This window comes from Macrotis lagotis, chromosome 2 (genome assembly GCF_037893015.1).
Source record: "Macrotis lagotis isolate mMagLag1 chromosome 2, bilby.v1.9.chrom.fasta, whole genome shotgun sequence".
In the NCBI taxonomy this organism is placed as follows: domain Eukaryota; kingdom Metazoa; phylum Chordata; class Mammalia; order Peramelemorphia; family Peramelidae; genus Macrotis; species Macrotis lagotis.
In genome coordinates, this window is record NC_133659.1 from 132,475,157 (window position 1) to 132,494,770 (window position 19,614).

At 35.3% G+C, this 19,614-nt stretch overlaps 1 protein-coding gene across 7 annotated transcripts in view; it reads right to left on the reverse strand.

Annotated features, from left to right (window-relative positions):
- The window catches only part of CDC42BPA (CDC42 binding protein kinase alpha), a 364,566-nt gene that overhangs the window by 53,227 nt on the left and 291,725 nt on the right, over positions 1–19,614 (reverse strand). For 4 of the 7 annotated variants that reach the window (XM_074222837.1, XM_074222835.1, XM_074222839.1 and 1 more), the window contains 4 exons: positions 14,062–14,142; positions 11,617–11,722; positions 10,036–10,172; positions 767–906 (listed from right to left, as the gene is read on the reverse strand). In XM_074222837.1, coding sequence (XP_074078938.1) covers positions 767–906; positions 10,036–10,172; positions 11,617–11,722; positions 14,062–14,142 — 464 coding nt within the window. Of the gene's footprint in view, positions 1–766; positions 907–10,035; positions 10,173–11,616; positions 11,723–14,061; positions 14,143–16,700; positions 16,821–19,614 lie in introns of all 7 variants that reach the window. The other 3 variants (XM_074222834.1, XM_074222838.1, XM_074222840.1) reach the window with 1 other exon arrangement.

Genomic DNA, 19,614 nt, shown 5'->3' on the forward strand with positions numbered 1-19,614 from the left:
CCTCTACAAAGTCAAGACTTTGTGTCATTATAATTGATGAATCTATTTTAAGGCCACAATACTTCCAAAGGCTATTGTCACTAATTTCCCTCTCTTTCTTTTCCCTCCTATTGGTGATTTACTTAAACATGTTAACTCCTTTTGCTTTCTTCCTTTTATCCAGTTATCTAAATCTTTTGGGGTTTTTTTCTTCCATGTAAGTAAATCCTTCTCCTTTCTCCTATTGCTAATATAGGTAACAATAGACAAAAAGCAAACAGACCATCAAATTGATGGGGACTTCAAAGTACTCCTTTCATTTGAATTGTTTTCAGACTTATATGGAAACTAAAGAATGAATAGGTCAACAAACAAATCATAGAAACAATAAGAAATTATATAAGATAACAGTATCAAAGATATAGACCTAGAAAGTAACTTTTGGTTCTATCACTGCAATGCTTTCCTCCTCAGATTGAAGAGCTGAGGTACAGATAGATTAAGTGTCCAAGGTCACAAAGACAGTCTATGTCAGAGGAAGGATTGAACTAAGATTTTCTGACTTTAAATCACATATACTTTACACTATACCATACTGTCTTGGGAAAATGTTGAGAATGAATCAGTATATTAAAAACTTATAAGGGCTGCAGCCAAAGCAGAGCTTAAATAAAAGTTAATATCTAAAAATATAAACAAATAATAAATTGATTAATGAATCTTATTAAATAATACTTTGTATTCCTATTTTATTATGATGAAAAACACTTTCACCTTTTATACTTACCTCATATCAATCACTTGACTGACTACCACACTAGGCTGAGATGCTTTTCCTTCAGCTATATCATATAGGAAGAGTTTGAAGTCACAAACAACAGCCAATGCTCGCTGCCAACCTTTCTTTACTCCAGCTGGTTTGGGAACCTTTTATTTTGATTTAAAATAAAAATATGATACACAGGGTCATCAAGTTCATGAAAACAAAAATTCAATATTATCTTTCATTAAGTTGTTACCAGGACATGGAATTTAAATGGTTCTAATAGAACTTTCCTGAAGGGTGCTTCTTCTCTTGCCCAGCTCTGCCACTGTAAGTGCAGCTGGCTTCCTTTTCTTCCCACCCAATTAAAAGCCTTTTCTCCTTTTGCCCAGCACCATACTCTTTAATGGTAGTCTACTTTTTCTAAGTGGCCAACTTTCTTTTTATTTGTTTTCACAGTTCATGTTCATTTACATTTCTCCCACTCTATCCCTACCCCCACCCCAGTTACATATAAAAACAATTGTTAATATTCATTTTTAAAATCTTTGAGTTTCAAATTCCCTTCCTCACTCTTCCTGCCCTCACCCAATCCCCACTGAGAAGACAAACAATTCAATATAGGTTATATATGTGCAGCCATGCAAAACATTTCTATAACAGTCATATTGTAAAAGAAAATAGACCTCCCCCAAGAAAATAAACAAAAAACAAATCTGCTTCAGTCTGTATTCAGACACCATCACTTCTTTCTCTGAGGCTGTATAGTATTTTTCATTGTAAGTCCTTCAAAGTTGTCTTGGATCACTGTATTAGGAATAACTAAGTCATTCACAACTGATCATCTTTACAGTATTGCTGTTACTTTGTACATAGCACATTTCACTTTGCTTCTGTTCATGTAGGCTATTCTAGGTTATAGCGGCATAGTAAACAATCATAATCAGACACCACAATTTTTTCATCCATTCCCTAATCAAAGGGCATCCTCTCAATTCTCAGCTCTTTGCCACCAGAAAAGAGCTGCTATAAATAGTTTGTGTATATATATATATATATATATATATATATATATATATATATATATATATATAGATAGTTCCTCTTTCCTTTTTTTTTTAAATCTTTTTTGGGATAGATACCAAGTAGTGGTACTGTTAAGTCAAAGGGTGTTTGTAGTTTTAAAGTCCTTTGTATATAGCTCCAAATTGTTCTACAGAATGGTTGAATCAGTAGAATTGTTTTAATTTGCATTTCTCCAATCAATAGTGAGTCACAACATTTTTCATACAGCTATATATCTGAAAATTATTCCTATCTTTTGATCATTTATCAATAGGGGAATGGTTCTTATTTTTATAAATTTGACACTCTTACATGTTTGAGAATGAGGCCTTTATCAGAAAAAACTGGTTCAAAATTTTTTTCATAGTTACTATTGTTGACTCTATTTCCCTCTATCCTACTCCCCCATTTATTCTATTCTCTGTCCTTTCATCCTATCCCTCCCTCAAAAGTATTTTGTTTCTGACTACTCACTCTTCCAATCTGCCCTTTTTTTTTGTGCTTCAGAATGCATTCAGAACCATCAGCTCTGTCTCTGGGATGGATCACATTCTTTATCATAAGTCCATCAGAGAAAATGCTTCAGAATTTTTTTCACCAGAGCTGCTATTGTTAGTTGCATTTCCCTTCATCTTATTCCTCCTGACCCACATTTATTCTATTCTCTCTCACCCTGACTCTCCTCAAAAGTGTGTTGCATATGATTACCCTCTCCCATGATCTTCCCTCTCTTCTATCACTGACACTCCCCTCCCTCCCCCGTCCCCTTTCTCACATTCCTTTCCTCTCCTATTTTCTTTACTCTAGGGTATGATAGATTTCTATAACCCAGTTGAGTGTATGTTATATCCTCTCTGAGCCATTTCTGATGAGAATGAAGGCCCACTCATTCCCCTTTGACCTCCCCCTTCCTCTCCATAGCAAAAGCTTTTTCTTGACTCTTTTACAAGAAATATCTTAGCCCATTCTTCTCCTTTCCCTTTCTCCCAGGACTTTCCATTATCACCCACTGACTCCATCTTTATATTATACCACTATATTCAGCTCTCTCCCGTGCCTTGTCTACATATGCTCCTTATAAATGAGAAGGTTCATGGGAGTTATCAGTATCTTCTTCCCATGCAGGAATACACGTAGTTCAATATCATTAAATCCCTCACAATTCACCCTTCTCGTTTGTTCTCGTTCTCTCTCTCTCTCTCTCTCTCGCTCTCGCGCTCTCTGTTTTACTTGAGCCTTATACTTGAAGATAAAACTTTCTGTTCCGCTCTGGTCATGTCAATAGGAAAGTTTGAAAGTCCCCTATTTCACCGAATGTCCATCTATTCCCCTGAAAGAGGAAGTTCTGTTTTACTGGGGAGATGAATCTCAGTTGTAATCTAAACTCTTTTGTCTTCTGGAATATATCATATTCTAAGACCTATAAGCCCTTAAATACAAAAACTGCTAAATCTTGTATTATTCTGATTGTAGTTTCATATCTGAATTGCTTCTTTCTGGCTGCTTGTAATATTTTCTCCTTAACTTGGGATTTGGCTATAATATTCCTGGGAGTTTTTATTTTGGGGATCTCTTTCAGGAGGCTATTGGGGGATTCCCTCAATTTCTATATTATCTTATGCTTCTAGGATTTCAGGGCAATTTTTCTGGAGAATTTCGTGAAAAATGAAGTCTAGGCTCCTTTTCTGGTCATGACTTTCAGGATGTTTTAAATTATCTCTCCTAGATCAGTTTTCCAGGTGAGTTATTTTTCCAATGAGATATTTCACATTTTCTTCTAGTTTTTCATTCTTTTGGTTTTGTTTCTTTATTATTTCTTGATTTCTCACAGTCATCAGCTTTCCTTCACTCCATTTTACATTTGAAGGAACTATTTTCTTCAGAGAGTTTTTGTATTTCCTTTTCCATCTGGTCAATTCAGCTTTTTTTTTGTTTAGTTCTTTTTTATTTAATATTTATTCTCATTTTGTACAAAAATGTTTTTATACATTAATAAAATATTCTTGTTTTAGAGTAAACAAAGTACCCACTCCCCCCAAAAACTATAGACTCACTTGAGCGATAATGTAAAGGGGAGAGAAAAAAATTAAAATTAAAAATAAAATAATAGTAATAATTGTAGGTATGGCCAGGTGGACGGAGCAGAGCCTTGGAGCCAGGAGCACCTGAGGCCAAATCCGGCCCCGTACACCCAAAAATCACCCAGCTGTGTGACATGCAAGCAAGCCACCTGAACCCCACTGCCCTGCAAAAACCAAAAAAAAAAAAGACCCAAAATAAAATAAAATAAAATAGTAATAATAGTAGGGGTGGCCGGGTGGCGGACAGAGCTCTGGCCTTTGAGCCAGGAGCACCCAGGTCCAAATCTGGCCTCAGACACCCAACTATCACGCTGCTATGGGGCCCCAGGCAGGCCACCCAGCCCCATTTTCCCTGCACCCTCCCCCAAATAATAATAAAAAAAATGTGCTTCAGTCTCTGTTCCAACACCAACAACTCTGTCTGGATCTCATTCTTTATGATAAGTCCATTGCAAAAGTTACTTCCATATTTATCCAACGTTGCCATTGCTGATCGCAACTCCCTCCTTTCTTATTTCTCCACTACCATGTACCATATTTTCTCTCTCCTTTCACTCTGACTCTGCTGTAGGGTATCTGAGTGGCGGGGCAGACAGATCCCTGGTCCTGGGGCCAAGAAGCCCTGAGCCCCCATACCACCCCTTAGGCCCGAATCCACCTGGCCCTATGGTCCCGGACAGGCCATCCAATCCCAGCCCCTTGCAAGAAGTAAAAAAGAAAATGTGTTATATCTGACTACTCTCCCCCCATGGTCCATCCTCTCCTCCATCACTCATACCCCCCCTTCCCCCTGCTCCCCCCTCCTTCTTACTCCAGATGTCTATACCCCATTGAGTATATATATGCTGTTTCCTCTCCTGGCCACCTCTGATGAGAACAAAGGTTCCCTCATTCCCCCTTGCCTTCCCCCCTTCCATATCATTGCAATAGCTCACTATAATAAAGAAAAATCTTATTATATGAAATATCTTGGCCTATTCCCCCCTCTCCTTTTTCTTTCTCACATTACATTTCCCTTTTTTCTATTGACTCCATTTTTACATATTTTATCTTCGAATTCAGTTTTCTCCTGTGCTTCAACTATAAAAGCTCCCTCTACCTGCTCTATTAACTGAGAAGGTTCATATGAGTATTATCAGTGTCATTTTTCTATGCAGGAATACATTCAGTTCATCATCATTAAGTCCCTCATATTTCCCCCCTCTCCTCCAATCCCTATGCTTCTCCTGAGTCCTGTATCTGAAGATCAAACCTTCTGTTCAGCTCTGGCCATTCCAACAATTACATTTGAAATTCCCCTGGTTCATTGAAAGTCCATCTTTTTCCCTGGAAGAGGACATTCAATTTTGCTGGGTAGTTGATTCTCGGTTGCATTCTAAGCTCTTTTGCCTTCCAGAATATCATATTCCAGGCCCTACGAGCTTCCAATGTAGTTGCTGCTAAGTCCTGTGAGATCCTGAGTGCAGCTCCACGGTATTTGAATTGTGTCCATCTGGCCGTTTGTAATATTTTCTCCTTGACTTGGGAGTTATGGAACTCGGCAATAATATTCCTGGGGTTTTTTTTTTTGGATCTCTTTCTTGGAGAGATCAGTGGATTCTCTCCATTTCTATTTTGCCCTCTGCTTCTAGGATATCAGGGCAATTTTCCTGTAGTAATTCTCTGAAAATGATGTCAAGGCTCTCTTCCTGATTATGACTTTCAGGCATTCCAATAATTTTTAAATTATCTTTCCTAAATCTGTTTTCCATATCAGTTGTTTTTTCAATGAGATGTTTCACATTTTCTTCTAATTTTTCATTCTTTTGGTTTTGACGTATTGAGTCCTGATTTCTCCTAAATTCAGCAATCTCCCCGAGTTCTAGTCTTTGTCTGAAGGATTTGTTTTCCTCAGAGAGCTTTCTTATCTCTTTTTCCATCTGGCCAATTTTGCTTTTTAAAGCATTCTTCTCCTCAATAAGTTTTTGAACTGTTTTATCCATTTGACCTAAGCTGGTTTTTAGCATGCTATTTTCTTCAGCATTGTTTTGAATTTCCTTGACTAGGCTGCTGACTTCATTTTCATGTTTTTCCTGCATCTCTCTCATTTCTTTTCCCAGTTTTTCTTCCAACTCCTTCATTTGACTGTGAAAGTCTTTTTGAGCTCTGTCATTGCCTGAGCCCAATTTCTGTTTTTCCTGGAGTCTTTAAGATGCAGGAGCTTGTGCTTCCTCATTTTCAGACAGAGTATTTTGATCCTTCTTGGGCTCACAGGCAAAATATTTCTCAATGCTGTTCCTCTTGTTTCTCTGCTTGCTTATTTTCCCAGCCTGAGCCTGGTTTTGGGTTTTTTCCTGAGCTTTTGGGACACTCCCACAAGGATCTCAGTGTGTGAGGCTCTGTCCTCCCTCCTGGTCTGTGAATGACCATAAGCGCACCCCTCTGCCAGGGGGCCGAGGTGGGGGGGGGTCCTAGACTGTGATCAGGATCTGAATGTAGTCAGAGCCATAGAGTCCTGTTCCAGGGACAGAGAACAGAACTCTCTCTCTCTTCAATCCCCTCCTTCAGCTCAATGGGCTCATGCCCTGGGGGTTGCTGCTTACCTGCTTCTGCTTCCAGTTCCTGGATCTGGACTGCCTTGGCCATGCTGCTCACTGTGTGCCCTGAAGGCTGGGCTTCACATGCTCACTGTGGCAGAGGTCCCCCCCACTGCTCCCCCAAGTTGTGCCCAGTGCTCCCCGGCCCTGGTGCTGCTTCTGGGAGGCTGAAGTTCTTTCGCTCTGGCGAGCCACCCCTTTGTCAGGCTACCTGCCCCTCCAACCCCAGGGAGCAGAGCCTTTCTGCTCTTTTCTGGGTTACCTTGAGTAGGAGAACTGCCTCACTGAGTCCCTCTTTGGGTTCTGTCTCTTGAAAATTTAGTTAAGTCCTTAGTTTATAAGTTTTATGAGAGAGTACCTAAGAGAGGATCCTCTCTTGTCACCATCTTGGCTCCGCCCCCCCCCCCAATTTTGCTTTTTTAAGGCATTCTACTCCTCATTGACCTTTTGAACTGCTTCTTCCATTTGACCTAAATTGATTTTTAAGTATTTTCCTGAATATTTTTTTTTGTATTTCCTTCAGTAAGCTGCTGATTTTGTTTTCATGATTTTCCCGCATGGCTCTTCCCAATGTTTCCTCTTTCTACCTTACCTGATTTTCAAAATCTTTTTTGAGCTATTACATAGCCTAAGACCTATTCCTAATTTCCTTGGAGGCTTTGGATACAAGAAGCTTGAACTTTGTCATTTTCCAAATGTGTATTTTGATCTTCCATGGAATTGTTTATGATCAGATTTTTTTTTCTTTTCTCGTTTGCTCATTTCCCCAGCCTAGCACATAATTGTAACTCATAAGGTAGGGTTTGCTGCCAGGGTGGAGGATGCACTTTCCCTAGCTTTTGAGGGTTTTTGCAGTTGAAGGTCAAATTTTTTGTTCAGATCTGGTCTTTTCATCAATAAAATTTGAAAGTCCCCTATTTTGTTAAATGGTCATCTTTCCCCTTAAAATTTATACTCAATTTTGCTGAGTAGAGTTTCTTGGTTGTAATCCAAGCTCTTTTGTCTTCTGGAATATCACCTTCTAAGTCGTTTGACTCTTTAATGTAGATGCTGCTAAATCCCATGTTATCATGACTGTGGTTCCATGATACTTGAATTCTTTTTTTTTTCTGGCTTCTTACGCTATTTCCTTTATGACCTGGGAGCTCTGAAATCTGACAATTCCTGGGAGTTTTAATTTGGGATCTCTTTCAGGGGATGATTGGCAGATTCTTTTGATTTCTATTTTATCCTCTGGTTTCAGAATATCAGGGTAGTTTTTCTTGCTAGTCTCTGGAAAGATGATGACTAGATTCCTTTTCTGATCATGTTTTTTAGGTAGGACAATAATTTTAAAATTCTCTCTTCTGGATCTATTTTCCAGGGCAGTTGGTTTTTCAGTGAGATATTTCACATTGTCTTCTATTTTTTCATTCCTTTGGTTTTGTTTTATTAGCTTCTTAATTTCTCACAGTCATTAGCTTCCATTTGCTCAATTCTAAATTTTTAAAGAGTTACTTTCCTTTTTTTTTTTTTTTTGCAAGGCAGTGGGGTTAAGTGGCTTGCCCAAGGCCACACAGCTAGGTAATTATTAAATGTCTGAGACCGGATTTGAACCCAGGTACTACTGACTCCAGGGCCGGTGCTTTATCCACTGCACCACCTAGCTGCCCCCCAATTCTTTACTTTTTAAGGAGTTTTTTCCTTCAGTGAATCTTTCTGTTCCTTTTTCTATTTGGTCAATTCTGGGTTTTTAGGCATTCTTCTCCTCAATCACTTTTTTTTTTAAAGTTTTCTTTTGCAAGGCAAATGGGATTAAGTGGCTTGCCCAAGGCCACACAGCTAGGTAATTATTAAGTGTCTGAGGCCGAATTTGAACTCAGGTCCTCCTGACTCCAGGGCGGGTGCTCTATCCAGTGTGCCACCTAGCCACCCTCCTCAATCACTTTTTGTCTCTCTTTTACCATCTGGCTTAGTCTGTTTTTTAAGGCATTATTTTCTTCAGGCTCTTTTTTTTTTTTTGGTGTGTGTCTCCTTTACCAAGCTGTTGATTTTTTATTCATAATTTTCTTGCATCACTCCCATTTCTCTTCCTATATTTTTCTGTATCTCTTACTTAATTTTCAAAATCCTTTTAGAACTCTTCTACATTTTGAGGCCAATTCATATTTTTCGTAGAGGCTTTGGAAGTAGGAGCTCTGTTATACACTTCTGAAAATGTGTTTTATCTTGCTTGTCATCATAGTAACATTCTGTGATTGGATTTTTTTCTGTTGCTTGCTCATTTTTCTGGCTTCTGACTTGACTTTTAACTCTTTGCTAAAGTGGGGGTTCTGCTTTTGGAGTGGAAAGTGTCTGTCTCAAGCTTCAAGTGTTTTGTGCAGCTATTTTCAGAGCTACTTCCTGAGACCTGTAAATTTTTACTTCTTCCAAGGAGCTCTCCTGTGTGTGGTCTGGTCTGTGAATGGCCACAAACATTCTTTTCTGTCCTGGAACTGTAAGGGAGGTACCTGCTCTGGTGTGCTAGTGCTCTTCTTTGCCCTGGGACTGCCTCCCAGAATAGATACTTGAATTCAGGTATGTGAAAAGCAACACAGACCTTCTTCAGTGCTAGCAAAGAGACCTCTGTAATCTTTTTTTGACCAGCTGTTTGACCCCCTGGGCTGAGAGGTCTGAAAACTGCTACTGCTGTTCTTGCTTCAGCCAATCCAAGCCTGAACCTGCTCTGCTGGGATCTTGGTCTTTGCTGGGCTCCTTTCCTACCCTGTTGCAAGAAACCTTTCCTGCTGACCTTATAAGTTGTCTTGGCCTGGAAAATTGTTACACTCCCTCTTCTTCTGGGTTCTGACACTCCAGAATTTGTTTACAGTCATTATTTAAAGGTTTTTAGAAGGGTTTGATGGAGAGCACAGGAAAGTCCCTGCCTTTATTTCCCATCTGGGTTCTGCCTCTCTGCCAACTTTTGATAAATTAATTTTTTTTAGGGTTTTGTTTTTTGCAAGGCAAATGGTGTTAAGTGGCTTGCCCAAGGCCACACAGCTAAGTAATTATTAAGTATCTGAGGTCGGATTTGAACTCAGGTACTCCTGACTTCAGGACTGATGCTCTATCCACAGTACCACCTAGCTGTCCCCTCTGCCAACTTTCAATGAAGTAGAAATTCTGAGATAATCTTCACTGTCTACTTCCTTCTATCAGAGGCTAATTTACCAACCCTTCCTGGGCTAGACTTTCTTCCCAGAAGCAGCACTGGGGTGAGCCTTGACCTACCGTACTCCTTCATGCTGACTACCCAAGGTGAATATATTCTAGTTACAGTTTTGCTTTTTTTCCCTACTGGTAACAGACACAAAAGATTAAAACATGAAAAATTATGAATAAGACATATTCAATATATGGTAATCAACAATATTACTTTCCTCTTTCATAGATCTGCTCTGGAAAGTAAACCTAGAAATTCAAATTTCAGTTTGGGCCACCTGATATCTCTGAAATGTATTTTGAATTAAAAAAGTGGTAGAATTTGACTTAAAATTTTAATTGATCATTAAAATAGCATGTTACATGTTTCCCCCAAACCAATGGCACTTACCCTAACGTGTCCTTCATAAGCTGTTCCAACTCCCTTTTGTGGGTCTATTCCCAGGGGGGCTTTTGTTTGTTCAGGAGGAATTGGGCAAAATGCTGGAGCTTTGTCTGCACAGGTAACATGACATGAGAATCCACATACTTGTAAAGGCAAAAAAGAGATGATATTATTTTTATGATAGTTCATCTATTAATTTAACTAGTAAATACAATCTTCCTAGTAACATTATCCTAAGTACATTTCTATATTTGTTTTTAATTTGGTGATTGGTTAATTAATGGTTTTCTGAAAATAGTATATTTGTTTATTAATAAGAATTTCAATGGAACTTATTAGAAATGGATGATAATATTGCTAATACTGTAATGATATTTATTGAACACCTGATTAAAGTGGTTGACAAGTATATATTTTAAAAAGCTAAAATCTAAAATGACTTTCAGGTCATAAAAATATCAGATTTATATGTATGACCTACTCAAGCTTGATGGGAAAGAAAAACCAACAATGCTTTCAAAGGTATGCAAATGCAACCATCATAGAAATCAATGACACAGTTTTGCCATTGGCAGTATCTTATGTAATTTATTTTATTACAAATATGTCACCAAAACAGAGTTCTTTTGGAAATTAATTTAGAATCAAAGAAAAAATATACAAAGAGAATACTTTTTTGTTTCATTGAGAACTAAATATGAAGAATAAATATAATAATTTATAAAAATGTACAGTTTTTAAATAATCCAGTGTTCTGAACTCTTTATCACAGAGAGGGGAAACACAACATAGACCAAACTTGTTAAGGGTTTTATTTGTTTATTCTTTTTTTATTTTTAATTAAAAAAAATTTGGGGTCTTCTCCTTTTGCCCAGGCTGGAAGTGCAAGGCTACTCATGGGCTTGATCCTACAGTGTGTAGGTAATATTTAAAGAAAGAAAGGTATTATAAAGAACTGTCTGAAATGTACTTCATAATAACATGAAACAAATAATTTTTCTTCCTACTCAATTCTACTATAATTTCAGAAGTATTCCTAAGAGAAAATAATGGACTCAAAAGTAAATACATTTTATCTAATGTCAAAGTGTTATTCACTGGACCTTGATAAACAATGAAATTAAATCATTTTTTAAAAAATATTTTGTGGTACAGTGAAAAATACTTAGCTCATCTGAATGTGCATTTTAGTATGTCATTTTAAATATGAGTTAAGTTACACACAAAAAGAATATTAAAAAAGATAAAAGGAAAACTTTAATTTTTTTCTGTCAAAAGGCATATAGCTTCTGAACTATGGATTCCTTCCATTAATGTTAAAAAGCAGAAAATAAAATATAATTCTTGTCAATTAAGGATTCTCTAAGAGTTATCTTTCTATTTTTCTAAGTAATATAAATAGTTTAAAACACATGTTTATTCAGTAAATTGATATGATTGCTTCTAAAATTTCTGAATTGCAAAAGAAAAATGAAATGACAAGTAAAAATCAGCACCTCAGAATTTTAGCAGAATACAGTTCCTTGAATTACACTCTCAACTATAAACATGACTCTAAATGTCCACTTTTTTCATTTCCATTCTTACCTTCACAAGCACAGCCCTGTCTTATCAAACCAACCATCAGAGATGTGCACTGGTTACATTTGGTAGGAGTATTAAACGATTTTACTACAAACTGGTGGGCCTTTGGCTACAAAAAAAATGGATAAAAGAATAGAACAATTATTTTGTGATAAGGTAATTCTATTTTAAAACACTATTACTTTATAAAGAAATAAAGTATGTTTATCTCAATAGCATGCTCATCTACAAGAGCAAGTGACTAAGTGTTCTAAGCAATTCTCTAAGACTTAAAGTTTCAGAAAAGGTGCCATCTTACATTGGTGGCAGTAGTTTCCTCATCTGGAAGTTACTTATTTAAATAAAATCACAGGTATAGTTCCTAAACCCTATCATATCCTACATATTGGGTCACATATTATTCAAAGTATTCCAGGAAATTTGCTTAAGAAAGCACTGTTTATGAATTCTTCTTTAAAAGGAAAAATATTTTAGAGATAAATTCTGACAATCACAATGGACATAATGAGTATTTAAAGCTTACATTCTAGTTATGTTCTCTGATTTCTGTAGAGCTTTCCTTCTAACAATACTATACACCAGGGAGGGCATGTATTCTCATCCCCATTTTAGCAACAGGAGACCTGAAACTCAGAACACTGAACTGAGTCAGCCAGGATTGTTTGCTAGTCAGCCAACAACTAGGATTCATATCCAGCCTTGGCCAAGTTGCCCATTTTAAAAACAGGAAAGCTCAAAGACAGAGGAGGAGTGAGAAGACAGGGATCACAACTTTTTTCTCACTTCTAGCTTGGTATCCCTTCCAAAACAACCCAGTATTTTCAAATCCATAACTGGTCCAAAGTCTGAGGAGAACTTATAACTTGTTATTCAAAAGAATTAGTGGAAAGGATATCAGACTATATAAGACATGGTTATGTCATGCTTATAAGTTAAAATGAAATTGTAATTATAGGAATAACATAACTTTAGATATTGTCTGGTTAACATCACATAACTTTAATATTCATACTTTATATCAAGCACACTATAATTGTTTATGTCTTTATTAAGTTAAGAAACTTTTTGAAAACCAAATTAAATTCTTTCATCTATTTAAAATTTTTCTAAAACAGAAGGCATAAAGTGAATTTATAAATTTATCAGAAACTGATTAAAAATTTTAAAAAACATTTCCCATATTTTCATTTCTGTGAATGAGAAGGCAATGTGTCCCTGAAAGAAAAATAGTAAAGGAAAATGGATACATAGGACAGAACTATAAGAATTCTGCACAGTGCCCAAGAAATTACTTCACATACTCATTATTCTTAGTTCTACTTAAGAAATTGAACTCTAATACAGGATTCTATGGTTGGGGAAAAATTCAGGCTATTTTGGCAGAGTACTCTTAAGATGCAGGAAAGCAACTAGCTGAATAATATATTTCTAGTTTATTAGTGTTGCTGGAAAAGATACACTTCTCCATTCATTTTACTATCAGAAGACAATATAACATAAAAATTTTGATTGTATCAATTATTTTCTAAAACAACCTGATTTTTATACATACAATTATTCAAGTTTTTTATTTCCTTCCTTTTGATTCTGATGCTGAGCTTTAGTACTTCTGCTAAATGGTGAATGGGAACCAAGAAATTAAAATAGGCCAATGTATCTACTACTCAGTAACTTCAATAAATGATATTAAATTATAGGAGATTGAAGTTAGGATAATTTAGGTTTGAAGATTATAGAGTACTTCAGTACTTCTGAGGTGATAAAACTTCCTAATCAATAAGGTCAGAAAGAAGAATGCTTCTTCTTCAGGAACTCTTGGGTTTTAGGTCCTCTTCAGTAGAACATTTGAGGGAAAGAAATTACTTACTGCATGCTCTTCAGGAACTTTAAAATTTTTCCAGAGATGACTTTAAAATCATGATTTTACTGCTGAATTATATAAACTTTATGAGATTTTCACTTTTGATCTACCTCCTTTGAAAATACTATAGAATTTTTTAATATGTATTTGAAATGACTAAGTACTCTCTCCCTTATATTAATAAGCAAACTAAATCATATTAAAAAGAGTGAAAAAATAGTTTATCACACATTTTTAGTGAAATGTATATTCTTTTACTGCTATTTATTACCAGAGAGTCAAGTGAGGTAAACTTAAGTTAACATTATTCTCTACTACAACACATGGAGGTCCAAGACACTTTAACAATAACTTCCAAAAAAAAAAAAAAGGAAATAAGCAACTCAATTCATTCTATAGAAAACTTATGCATGTGAAACTATTATGCTTCAAAAGGACAGTCTAAATTGGTTTGCTAGGAATTTTACTGTGCAGTTTTATAGGGAAACCAGTGGCAAAGACTGCAGTAACTGTACAAATTAGGAGAAATAAGTTCCCTTTTTATTTTTTTTAAAGGAAAACATTAAGTTTATGAATAGAGTAACTACCTTAGGTGTAGAGATGCTAGACCCAATATATGCTGATCTTATTGTTGGTGTGTGAGCTGAACGTGGAGGGTGATCTGTAACCTGAATTCATGAGAAAAAAGGATATAAATGTCTTGAGATAATGTATCTATTTCAAACATGACTAGATTAAGCAAAAGTAAATAAAACCAAAAACCACAGGCAAGGCAAACTTCACACTAATTAGTATAATGAAAACTGAGCAAAGCTTCAATTAATAAAATACATTTATATATTTTAGGTAAATTTAAAAATTCATAAATTTTCTCATTAAGTAAAACTTTCTTAAATCTGGGCATACAAAGAAAATTACTTGCAAAAGAAAAGTGATAAAAATAAAACTGAAAGTATATCAAATGTATCTACATGAAGAGGATAGTAATTTTTAATTTGGGTTTACACTTGCTATTTTAATGCCTGCCTACTTAAAAAAAGTAAAGCAATAATTGACATTTCAATAACCTATCTCTAAATCAAGAATTGTTTTTTTAAAAAAATTTATTTATTTAAGGTAATGGGGTTAAGTGACTTGCCCAAGGTCACACAGTTAGGCAATTATTAAGTATCTGAGGCTAGATTTGAACTCAGGTCCTCCTGACTCCAGGGCCGGTGCTCTATCCACTGTACCACCTAGCTGCCCCTAAAATCAAGAATTCTTAAATTAGGACTAATGAACTTAAAACAATATTTTGTCAACTATTTCAATATAAACAATTTTCTTTGTAATTCTACATTTAAAAACACGATTCTGAGAAGGGATCCTTGGGCTTCACCAAATCAACTGCCAAAGGTCTCCAGGACACCAAAAAAAGATTATTACAAATTCCTGTTCTAAGCTGAGGCAGATAAAAACTTATACATAAATAATGATTTCATAGCTCTGGCAATGTGTACAAAGATAAACATACTTACTGGAATGATAAAAGAATTAGTTGACAATTGATATAGAATTTTATATAAGTGATGGGAAAGTTTGTCACAAGCAGAGAGAATTAGATCAATACATTCTTTGGACTTTAAGAAGTTATCACCCACATTTCTTAATTATTTTGTTATATAAAATGCAAGACCTCTTTGTTAGTTGTGGGTTGGGGATAATCTCCTTGAACAAACAGAAGGGGTTAATGATTTTCTTGTCTGCTATTTGGGGGCACAAGGTACTTGAAACATGGGCTGCTTATTAAGTGGTGGATATGGAAGTCAAGAGATCTGAGAAAGGGTTTATGGCTTGGATATCAAAGTAAGAAGAAAGCTGAGAGAGGAAAATGTGTAATGATTATAAGAGGTCCAGATTAGTTAAAGAAAATACTGAATTCTTTTTTTTTTTAGGTTTTTACAAGGCAATGAGGTTAAGTGGCTTGCCCAAGGCCACACAGCTAGGTAATTATTAAGTGTCTGCGGATTTGAACCCAGGTACTCCTGACTCCAGGGCCAGTGCTCTATCCACTATGCCACCTAGCCACCCCCCAAAATACTGAATTCTTAAGAAAAAAAAACATCTTTTTTGCCTTTGTAATTGTAAACTCCAACAAATGAAAAAGTTGGTTTGTTTGTAGACTGAAAATTGGAATTGTGGATCTCTTCAATACCTAGTCTGGAATCAGCCTCAATTTAGTTTAAACTGATTTTAATTATGGGGAATTAATATGGGAAAATATTTTGAACCTGAATCAGAATTTAACATATTAAAAAGTTGAATGTGGGACATTAATTATAGAAATAAGTAAAACAGGAATGAAAAAATATGATGACTTTATAATCCAAATAACAGAAACCATGGATTGTTTATTGTTTTACAAAGCTTTTACAAAACATTTTATAGGGAGTAAGTATCAGGGCTAAGGCATGGCAACAATTTTTTATTATATAATTTCTTAAATATATTCTCCGTACTTACTAGAACTCTAAATTCAACCCTGGAACCACAGAATTAAAATCCTACTTGCATTAATAAGAGACTTCAGGAGAGGATTAAGATAAGGAAGAGTTAGGTGCATCTTTCAGTTATAAAGACAAAGGTATAACTTCTATTTTTATAACTTAATAAAGAACTGATTTTAATTGAGTGAGTCAAATGTCTGGCTGAGTAAAACCCTCTGGTCACATCAGGAACTATTACAGCTTTGTTTTCTGCATTACTGAAACAAAGGACAAGAAACGAATTCATGCTGGTTGACTTCTATTCAGAATTAATAACTTCATAGTACAGTATTTTAAAAAACTATGATAATACACTACTGAATCTGGGTTGGAATTTCACAAGTTAAAATAAAAGAGTGAAAGTTTTACTTGGCAATCATACTACAGCACTAGTATCTGATAGTCTAATATTTATATTTATTTCCTTAATTTTTCCATCCTCTCACATGTAATATTGCTAAACTAGGGTTAATTAAAATGTGGGAGGGTTTGTCTTAAGGGACAATAATCTTATTTGATTTTTCTCACTTATTAGTACTATGGGTAAATTATATTAGATTAAAAAATCTAAATGTCTTTGCTGTATTATATGACATAAGTAAATAAAGATATAAATTTCACTTTTTTTTTGTAATGGGTTTGATTTACTATTTTTGGTCACAAGTTTAAAGTCAAGGAGCAGAACAGCCCCAGAGAGGTACCTCAATTGGTTCAATGTCACTAGCTGTGGAAGGAGACCTGGACCTTGACTGGAGGTGAGACTTGACCTCCTCATCCCGTGAAGTAGGGTTAGACAACGTAAAGTTCTCAACTGAATCAATCTAGGAAAACAAGTCAGGGAAAAAAAAAAACCCAAGAAGTCACTTTTAACAATTCACTGCTCTTAGCAAAATTCAGTCACGATCATGATAGTGTTTCTTAAAAAATTACAATAAAACTTTAATTTTAATATATTAAGGAAGTTTCAGAAAATAAAACCGTATAAATAAGTGTGGGAAGTATACTAGATGAGTAGACGTCCCTTCCTCAATTGCATTGTCTATAGAGGTATCCCACAAAGAATTTTTCCTGACACCTAAAGGAATTTAGTTCATGAACAAATGCAGAATATATACTAAAGAAATGCACTGAAAATAGGATACTGTACTACATCTTGAACAGAACTGATAGGAACCCAACCAACATCTCCAGTGGCTTATAGTTGTGTGTTCATTCTGTAGAATCAAAATTATTGGTACTGGCAGCAAAAAATGTTACTTAGCAACTGACAAGAATACTTTGGGTTGAAGTTCAGTTATAAAACCCTCCAGGAGATAAGTTAAGGCTATGATTTTTATGATTTAGCTATTAGTCAATTTATCAGGAATAAATTTAAAAAAAATGAAAATTACATGCTTACAAAATAAAAGTTAATTTTAGGGCAGTCTCTTATAATGATAAAAGAATTTTTAAAAATGAAAATTGAATGATTCAGGGTTGAGTGATAAATACAGTTAATATGATTAGTGAAGTCTAAAGCAAAATATTTATATGAGATTTGTAAACTTGTTCAATTCACATCTCTGCCTTAAGCTCCAAGTAAACCTGGGTATGTAGCTTCAACTTATGTCTAGTATTTTTTTTTAAATACTGGAGTATATATTTTTAATTCCTGTGATGTATTCTAACACTACTATGCATCAAGTATACTATATAGGTAAAGACCAATTATCTACCCTGATTATTTAGTGTGAATAATAAATATATGCTTTGAAAATATTTTTGGTTCTTTGAGTATGGTGTTACTGACATCCCAGAAAATCACATTAATGCAAAATAATTGTGCCAAATTAAGAGAACTTTTGAAGACTTTTTATAAAAGTCCTGCTCTGAGATCTCATCCTGGTGTGGAAGTGATCCTGCATTTTCAAAGGCACTTTAATCGAAACATAAACTCTATTAAGTCCTATACTAAACTGAAAAGGTTTGGGGTACATGTCTAGACACAATGCATATCTATCGTCAAAGGACTAGTCTAGCAAATTTCAAAAGGGTTCATAATCAGATTAGTCCCAGAGTGATCAAATCTATTCTCAAAGCCCTTCTAGAAAGTCATTCAAGAGTAGCAACTTGTGACTGAAAAGGGAATATCAACACAAATGAAATTATCAGTGCTCAAGTACTAAGGTTATGGAGTCATCTTTACGAAGTTACAATGTCACTTGTCAATGGCATCTCTCACTGGATCAATTCCTTAATCCAGGGCTCCCAATCCTTTACAAACTACCTTCCTCCTCCTTCCTAATCCTTCTCCAAACTTTTCTCTCTCTTCTACTAATCTTTTATACTATAAAAGCTGATCTTCTTACTGCAATTTTATCTCTTTTATACTAATATACGTAAATTACTTCCATGAAGATACTATCTGATCTCCTCTAACAATACATCCTCAATGTCAATTTGCACTATTTTTTCCTTATCTCTTGTTAGCATGCTGTTTTTTAAAATTTAACTATAGTCTCTAATTATTACTTGTATATTTGTCTTGTCTTCTAAATTACAATGTAATTTCCCAATTGCAATGTAACTTCTTAAAGACAAAAGGCATATCTTTTTTTCAACATTTCTTACATGGTCTAGTATAATGCAATTCAGACAGCAATGGCTTAACCAAAGTCTGTTTAGTAAATTAATGAATCTGGAAGCCATTCAACTATAAGTTATTCAATCTTCTCATTCCCTAACTACATGCCTTGTGATGAAGTACATTCAATTGAATATAACAAATATATCTGAAGTTGCCACAGCTATACTCTTCCAAATGGACCTCAAGAGAGCAAATCTGGAAATAGCTAAAGTGGTTTAGCTCTAAACTTCTTGGGATCATACTTCAACTAAATAGTTTTTTCATTCTATTGTTGATATTGCACCTGCCTCACCTTCCACATGGACCTTTATAGACTATGCTGGAGAGGAGTTAAGACATGTAGCTTATGGTCCAGTTCTCTTGGACTGTTATATGCATGTTAATTTTCATTCTAGTTGTTTTTCCTCCTCCTTGTCTTTTAATTCTTGCTCTGAAAGCTATCGAATTCCTTTTTTTTTGAATTTTTAGTTATTTAAGGCAATGGGGTTATGGGTAACTTGCTCAAGGTCACATAGCTAGGCAATTATTAAGTATCTGAGGTCAAATTTGAACTCGGGTCCTTCTGACTCCAGGGCCGATAGAGATCCATTGTACCATCTAGCTGCCCCACAAGTTTTCAAATTCTATCAAACCAACACTACACTACTGTACTACTCCAATGAACTGCCAAATTAAAACACCTTTACTGGTCACCATCTCATAAGGTATTATCTACCCCTAATAGACTTTAAACTCCTGGAAGGCAGTGATTGCCACCCTTTCCTATTTTTAACTCCAGGCTACTTAATAATATATGCTTCTTAATTAATTCAACATCTGTCAGAAAGATAAAGAACTGGAATTAAAGCTTAAACCTAACAGCTTCTTTCCAAACCATACATTTCTTGGACATGGGCAATATAAAGTAAATTTATAATTATTAAAGGATTATTAGAATAATGGGCCAAATCTAATTAAATTTCATAGGAAATCAATTTTATAGCATGTCT